The sequence below is a fragment of the Telopea speciosissima genome, chromosome 8, assembly GCF_018873765.1.
Source record: "Telopea speciosissima isolate NSW1024214 ecotype Mountain lineage chromosome 8, Tspe_v1, whole genome shotgun sequence".
NCBI classification, from domain to species: Eukaryota; Viridiplantae; Streptophyta; class Magnoliopsida; order Proteales; family Proteaceae; genus Telopea; species Telopea speciosissima.
Genome location: NC_057923.1, coordinates 9,373,944 through 9,382,565, shown reverse-complemented (window position 1 = coordinate 9,382,565; position 8,622 = coordinate 9,373,944). Strand labels below are relative to the sequence as shown.

General features: G+C 42.4%; 1 protein-coding gene across 1 annotated transcript; it reads left to right on the top strand.

Moving 5' to 3' along the window:
* The first annotated feature begins 2,069 nt into the window (after positions 1-2,069).
* On the top strand, positions 2,070-4,326 carry LOC122670683 (glycosyltransferase family 92 protein RCOM_0530710-like). Its single transcript, XM_043867643.1, has one exon. The coding sequence runs from the start codon at positions 2,138-2,140 to the stop codon at positions 4,100-4,102; it is 1,965 nt and encodes a 654-aa protein (XP_043723578.1). The 5' UTR covers positions 2,070-2,137; the 3' UTR covers positions 4,103-4,326.
* Positions 4,327-8,622: the final 4,296 nt, after the last annotated feature.

Sequence of the window (8,622 nt, the reverse complement as noted above, 5' to 3'; positions counted from 1 at the left end):
AAACTTTCCCCAAAGAAAAAAAATGTTTATTTTTCTCAACAACACTACCTTTCTACCAGCCAGTGAAACTCAAACACTGAATTCACCACCACCAGCACCGGTACCGACTCTACATCGCTTGACCTTAGAGGTTAGGTCTAGCACATGCGGGTAATGGAGTCCCGCCAGCTATACATGCTTCCATCCACTTGCTGCACTGCCGACAATGGGGTTACAGGGCAAACGCTAGAAAATTATCTTCTCCAATTCCTTAAAGTGTGGCAGTGCGACAGTGTTAGGTGGAGATATCGACACTTGGTAGCTACTTTATTCAACGGTTAGATCTCATTGATATGGAACATTAGATGTAGTAGTTGCCAAATATCGACATCTCCACCTAGCACTACTACGCTGCCACACTTTAGGAATTGGAGAAGATAATAATCCGGCAAATGCCTACGTGCATAAGAAAGAGCCTTCCATTACATCACTTGTTTCATACTGAAATCGTCCACAACTTTCCCTCTCTCTCTCTCTCTTCCTTCAACTCTCTTTCTGTTTCCCCCTCAATCTTACCGGGATAAAAATCCTCTCCAATTCTTTAATCTGGTAGTACCTGGCAATGCTACCTTCATTGTGCGATACGTAGCACAAATTTATCGTGTCGTGGAGATTGCTTTGCACCATTTCATGATTTTCCCTCTCTTTCTAAAACCCCACTAAAAAAAAGAAATAAAGAAAAAGCTTCAATTGATCCTAAGTATGGTGCACTCCTTTATTCACCAAAACGGGTTGGACTGTCAGAGAGCCCAGTCCAATTGGACTAAAATCTTCGGCAGTGCACCGATCTGGCGGTACATTGTAATGTGGGCTTGAGAGCTCAACAAGTGGATGATGCTTCATCCAATGGTGTGAGATGAATTGACCCAGTTTTTTTTTCCTTTCTTTCTTCTCGAGTTCGTCACCATTGGATGTCACACCGATCCACATGCCAAATTCTAAACCTGCCCTGCAGAGGATTTGTTTCCCGTCAGTGGAATTTGTATAGCCAACCAAACGTATAAATTTTTTTTTTTGAATATGTGAGTAAATCGTACAAAACAAAATCAAACACATCCTTCACTTCACATGCTGCCAATCATCAGAGGTTGAAGCTTCTCTGGCATTTCATTTTAATTAATAAAGATTAAAGAAAGAAGATGAGGTGTTGAGGACTCGACATGGGTTCAATCGAATAAAAAGAAAGAAAGAAAGAAAGAATGAAAGAAAGAAAGAAAGAAGATGGGGGAGAAGGCACCAAAAGCTGATCGAACAACTTTTAATTAATTAGACTTTATAGCATTGGAAGTTGGAACTTTCTTAGCACCAAGCTAGTGCCAAGAACCACAACCAGTCTCAGAGAGGTGAACCCCTCACGACTCTTGATGATGCATCCCTCCGAAAATTTTTTTTTTCCCTAAGTTGGTGCAGGAGTGTTCAATTCGTAGGTATACAAAGATAATTCGACTCTCCTACAGCCATGGCGGGAGTTGAAAGATCCAACCCAGCAAAACAAGAGGTGTTTGAGTTATTTCATAGGTGGACCCCCTTATGAAATAACCAAAACACCCTATGTTTTTGTTTGGATAGGGATTTGTAAGTAATCTTATGTTTTTCCCAGTAAATTACGAGTTATGTCTCCAAAAATATGGTCAAATAAACACAATACTTCTTTATTGCAAAAGAGAAAGGTATGGGTTTTTCTTTTTTGTTTTTTTGGACAATAAGGGAAAGGTATGGGCATATTATTGCATATGCCATGTTTGAACATTCAATAGAGTAGTAGAATAGGATATTGTTCTGTTGAAAGCAAGAAAGAGAAATAATACAGCGCACCAGCAGAGAAAGAGGACTCGGAGGAGGAGGAGGAAGAGTGGGGTGGTGGACTTTCTCAGTTGGCGGTGGAAAGTACGGCTGGCGTCTCTTCTCTTCTTTCATAACTACGCGTTGCGTCTCCTTAAGATTAATGCCTATGCACTCTCTCTCTCTCTCTCTCTCGAGGTTCCTCCGTCTCTCTTCTTCCTCTTACAGGTCCCCCATTCCCATCAGCTCAGCCCCTGAGATCTACCCGTACACATCGACATAGCGAAGCAGCAGCATTGGATCTGATTAGCCAGTAATGCACATATGCCATTGCAAGCAAATGGATTCTGAGCTGCAGTGCCGCAAGCGAAAGCACATCCCAAGACGAACTCCTTCGTCCTCTCTACTCTCCTGCCACTATTCCATTTCCGTCTCTCTCCTTCTCCTCCTCCTCTGCTTCTGCTGCTTCGTCCTCCTCCTTAACAGCTTCTCCACCATTGGCTCGTCTCCCTTCCGTCCCGTTCTGATCGTCTCCCGCTTACCTCTGCTGTCGTCTTCAGCATTGGCCGTGAGCAATTCCATCTTACATTCTTCTGCCGATCATAATGACGGGGGACCATTGCCATTCATTGTTGAGGATCGGGTCTTGTTCTCTGACCATGTTTTGCTGGTGGTTTCCAAGAGGAGAACGATAACGACGAAGGGTCTATCTCTGCTTCATTGGAACGCAGCATTGAATTGTGTCTACCATCCTCTGCCCTCCTTCAGTAACACCAACAATTCTATTGAATCCAATGAGTTAGATCCCAAGAACCGCCACAGCATCTCACTTTCCCTTCTGTCTGTAGACGAATTCGATGGTTACAGGTCAATTGCCCGGTGTCCCACACCTCCAGCTAATCACTCTGCTTGGGTTCTCCTGGAGAGGACTGGAATTAGAGAGACTCAGCGCAGCAGAGGAGAAGAATTACAAGATGATGCGTCGGTTGGAATTGGAATTGATCATCCAGTTCATTCATGGGAGACGTCGCTGGTCTACGGTGCAGCTCTGGATGGGGACACGGCCGTGGTGTTCGTTAAAGGATTGAATCTTCGCCCTGATAGAGCCTCTGATCCGACGCAATTCGTCTGCCACTTCGGATGGGGAAATTGGCAGAGAAATCCCCACTTCGTTTTCACCACACAGGCCCTTACTGCAGCACAGGAAGTTGTCCGGTGCTCTCTCCCTATTACCATTCGAAACAATCCCTCTAGAGCCAATGGAATCCGAGTCACCATTGGTGTAGCTTCATTGGGAACATCAGGCAGAGTGAGGACTACTCCTCCCCTTTATATTCCCCTACCTTCCGTCGCTAAGATCTTCCATTTCACCACCACCACTGCCGCGGTGAAGAAGAAATATGAGATGTGTGTATGCACCATGGTATGGAACCAAGCCTCCTCCCTGCGGGAATGGATCACCTACCATGCCTGGCTTGGGGTTGAGCGCTGGTTCATCTATGACAACAACAGTGACGACAATATCAAGCAAGTGATTGACGAACTCGATCAAGAGAATTACAATGTTAGCAGGCACGTCTGGCCTTGGCTCAAGACCCAGGAAGCTGGTTTCTCACACTGCACCGTCAGGGCAAAGGCGGAATGCAATTGGGTGGGATTCATGGATGTTGATGAGTTCTTCTACTTCCCTGTTCCCTCTGCAAACAGAGGGATTCCGACCGATAGCTTGGGATACCCAGGTCGAGATTCTCTTAAAACCCTCGTCGCAAATTTCTCCTCCTCAACAACCATCGGTGAGATCAGGACATCCTGCCACAGCTTTGGACCGTCAGGGCTAAGAACGCCTCCTTCACAGGGAGTGACAGTGGGCTACACCTGCCGGCTCCAGAGCCCTGAAAGGCACAAATCCATCGTACGCCCCAATGCTCTCGACGATACACTACTCAATGTGATTCACCATTTCCGGCTAAAGACAGGGTACACGTACCTCAACCTGCCACAGAGTACAGCCATCATAAATCACTACAAGTACCAGGTGTGGGAAGCTTTCAGGGCCAAGTTCTTTCGAAGGGTTGCCACCTACGTCGCATACTGGCAAGAGAACCAGAATGAGGGATCGAAAGACAGGGCCCCTGGGCTTGGGACTGAGGCCATTGAGCCACCCAATTGGCCACTTCAGTTCTGTGAGGTATGGGACACAGGGCTCAGGGACTTCGTAATGGCCAACCTGGCTGATCCTGCAAATGGGGTATTACCCTGGTGGGGGAGCTCTCTTCAGTGACAAACACTCATGGTGCCGCATCATTGTTGGCCTATGAACAATGAATCACTTGTACAACCACACCCATTCTTTATTTTCATTTTTTTTACCCTTTTGATCCTGTTTTTTATATTGCCTGACACTAGTAATTCAGAGAAGCCATAGAGAATTGTAGGGTTTTACATTATTGTAATTTGTGACATGACACGATTATTTTTCTCATACTTGAATTTTATGGACTCATTTTTTTTTATTTCTCCTATTCTTTCAGTTTATACACTGATCTGACTATGTAAATTTCCTTTGGTCTCCCTTTGTTTCCATGTGAAAAAAGAAAAGGAGAGTTTTCGGTCCCGGCAAATGAATCTCTTTGTGCCCCTTCCCCCAATCCCACCCATTTGATGAATGGTCGATAATTCCTTCCTTTTATGTTTTTTATTTTTATTTTACCCTAAATCCCATGATCCACTGACGGGTTAAACCTTTCCCCTAAGAAAATGGGACAAAAAAAAAAAGAAGCTTCTTTCTTGTAAGACTTTCTGCTGTTTGTTTTTGTTTTGATGTAAAATCCAAAAAATGGTAGCATCGGCATGCATAAATAATTAAAAAAGAATCCAAACATGCCCATCAACTTAAAATAGACCTATGAAAAATCCTAGGTTATGGAAAATGGTTGGAGTACCATTACCATATATAGACATACATAAGGATGCATGGCCATACACGAGAGGGTGTTTGATTGAATTAAGCTTTGACAAGCGACTAATTCATTTTTTAAACTATCTATCCAATGGTCTGGATATTCATCTGTCCATGTGGCAATATTTGAAGTAGGTGCGTAGGAGGGGATTTCTTCCATGGGCATGTAGGACACATTCCCTAAGAAATTTTTATGTACAATATAATTTGCAGGAAAAGTCTTGCAAAGAATCAAATAGGGCCTGGGAAATAAGCAAATACTCCTGTAACCCACCACAGGAAAACTTCAAGAGCATCAATTCTCTCATCAAATCAGAAATATTATGAATCAAGTCAGCACCAAAATGAAGACAGACCAGTCTTCAAAAGCCACATCTCAATTTTCACAGATCTATTTAAATCTGAAATATTATGAATCAGAATCTTTAAAACATTTTGCTAGTAATGCCTTTTAAGCTTATCTCATCGACTCAGAATTGCAACAAATAAGAGTAGATATCCAAATGCATCATGAGATTTAAGAACAGAACATAACCCAAGACTTGATGCTACATCATGGAACTGTTCCTCACTGTTTCTCATCTTGAGATCCTTCCTTTTCCGTTTTCTACAAAATAAAAATAAAAAAAGCCACTTCAAGTCAGAGAACCCTCCAGCAACAGTAACAGCATCAATATCAGAAGGATAAACACAATACCATCAGAATGGATTAAAAACACCCTCCCATCCCCCCCCCCCTCCCCAGAAAAAAAAAAAAGAGACAATGAATGGAAAGACGGTAACAGTAAGAATACTCATGCAGCCTGATAATTAAAATTTGGGGAAAAAAATGAAAGAACCCTTGCAAAAATTAAATGAAGTATTTACGCTGGACTGGACAGGACAGGACAAGCCAGTTGGACTGGTTGAACAGCCAGCCACCTGGTTCCATGAGTGGTCACTCTGCTAGAGAACCTCAATGCACAAATAATCAGACCAACACGAATGACCCAGAAAAAAAATTGAAAGAACCCTTGCAAAATTAAAGGAAGTATTTACGCTGGACAGGACAAGCCAGTTGGACTGGTTGAACAGCCAGCCACCTGGTTGCATGAGTGATCACTCTGCCAGAGAACCTCAATGCACAAATAATCAGACTAACACGAATGACCCAGCTCCCCTTTTCCAATTCAGAGTTTCAGAGAACCCAACCTGTTTTTTTAATGATTGAATAGAAGGGAGAAGAAAACTTGTTCTAGCAAGTTAGAGAGAGTGAGTATGTGCGTGCTTGAATGAGGGGGGGTGGGGTTAAGGGACATGGTTTCTCCCATCACATTGTAGCTTGCCCCAACTTACTGTGTTTCTCTATTTCAGGTTCAGGCCTTTTGGACACGGTTTCTCTCTCCTTGTAACTTGCTCCAACCTATTGGGATTGTCTCTCTCTAGTGCCTGGGTTAACTGGGGACATTGACCCCCGCCAATTTCCTCTCACCACCACCCCCATGTGCCAGCCAATTTCCTAGTCAGGAATCAGGATTGAAAAAATAAATAACAAAAACTACCATAACTGAACTATAGAAACCAGAATTACCAAAATGAAGGTAACCACAAAAGACCTCTGCAACATAAAAGAATAAAGCGTTCCTAAGTGGTTCAAAAGAAAAGAGACCTCCTAAGTTCTATCTTGAAATTATTGACTTTCACTTGAGTAGACAGTGGAGCCTAACATATTTGGAACTTGTGTGGCATTTGAGAAGGTCTAGTCATGCAAAAACCCATAGAACTATACTCTCTTACCCTTAAAAAAAGGCGAAACATACCAGATGATACTGTTGTAATATGGGTATAAGGGTAGAACCGTAGAAATGTCCTAGGGCAGTACAAGTAGTATGTCATCATTCCCCAAATCACAACATGGAGACAGAGCAAGGATCCACTTTGGGATCCAAACCCTAATACCAAAACTGCACAACTCCTAGCATCAACATCCCCCTCATCTTGCCTCTTCTTCCTCTTGGCTTCTCTCTCTCTCTCTCTCTCTCTCTCCCATCGAATCAAGAGAGAGACCCATCCCTCGGTGGTAGAGCTTCTTCCCACCGAGGGTCCTGCCCTTTGCTGATCCCTCTTACCTTCTTACATAAGGTTTGAGGGAACCTATGATTGATCGTCTGTTGTACATGGAGAAGATTTGATGCTGCAGTTTTTTTTTTTTCCCCAGACCATCCGAGTTTGTTCAGGTTGCTGCCCTTACTGTAGCATGTGTTAGAAGTTCTTCTCGTTCAAATCTTCTCTTTTAAAGTTTTGATTGATTTGAGATCAGAAGCCATGTCTGACATCAAAACCGCATCCACTGAAACTGATGGAATGGGTTGTAGTGACTTTCCTTCATTCCCTGTTAGCTCTATCAAGTTGGATGGGAGCAATTACTTGATGTGGTCTCGATCCTGCTTCTTGTCTATCGACTCTCGTGATTTTTCCAGGTCTTTGACAGGTGAATCTAAGAAGCCTACTACTTCTGGTCCATCTTTGAAAAAGTGGAGTTCTGATTAATTCTCTAATGTCCTTCCTTATCAATTCAATGCAACCTAATATTGCATGGAGTTACCTGTTATTGGATACCGCTGCAAAGATTTGGAAGGCTGCGAAGGACACATACTCTCAAGTTGGGAATGACGCCCAGGTTTATGAACTGAGGAAGAATATACATGAAACCAAACAGAAGGATATGTCTTTATTCAATACTTTTTGAGTTATGTGGTATATGGCAGAAGTTGGATTTCTATGAAGACTTTCAAGTCACTAGTTCTGCAGATGCTACTAGTTTCAAGAAGCACACCAAAGACAAACTTCGTGTTTATGATTTCTTGGCAGGTCTCAATGTAGAGTATGATCAGAGTGCTCATGTTCTCAGTCGTGATCCGTTTCCTTCTCTGGAGCATCATATGCTATGGTTTAGTTAGAAGACAACCGACATACTGCCATCATAACCCAAGAGCGATCAACTCTATTTTCAGGCTCTGGATCACAATCTTGAGGTGGTTTCACACATTCTAGTGATTGTTCTTCCACTAACAAGGATGCTGTGAAGTGTGATTATTGTGACGAAGAGCACCACACCAGGGAACATTGCTAGAAACTTCATGGTTGTCCCACTAATTCTTCTCGTGGTCGTGGCAAGGATCGATCCAACCATAGAACTAAAACTCGCGAGATCTCATTTTTTCCCAGGGTCGAGACGAGATGGCATACGAAACAAAAAAGTACCCCAACTCGCTCGAGATCTCGTGAGATCTCGACCCAAAGTCCTTTATATGAGTGTCAGATCTCGAGATCTCGCCGATCTCAGTGGGAAATCTGGGTATACAGACACCTATCTATGCAAACCTTGGTATACAGATACTTATTTATGCCAGAAACCAGGACATACACTTATTTATGCCTAATATCATTTAAGTAAATGTTTTTGTGTTTCCTTTACTTAAGATATTATTTATAAATAAGCAAATACCCTCCTATTTGAATCCGATAAAAATAGTTAAAAAATCAAACTCCAAAAGGGGAAAAAGTCAACCCCTAGTTCAAGAACAAAAACTGGATTTTCGGTGGTAGGTGCAATTTTCAACTTTCTAATGCTAAGGTTTTTCTCAAATCTAAAAATTCCATAAATCTTAATATGGTAAAACATTGCTAAAAACCAAAAGTGCGGTAAAATATTCATTTGTTTTGATGTCCAAAAAAATATTTTCATTCAGAGCGATTTTGACAGCATTCACGCACACCAAATTAAGTGTGACTGGTACATAACTCCTTCAATATAAATCGTATTTAAGCAATCTTGGACTTGTTGGAAAGCTTTCAAAAGA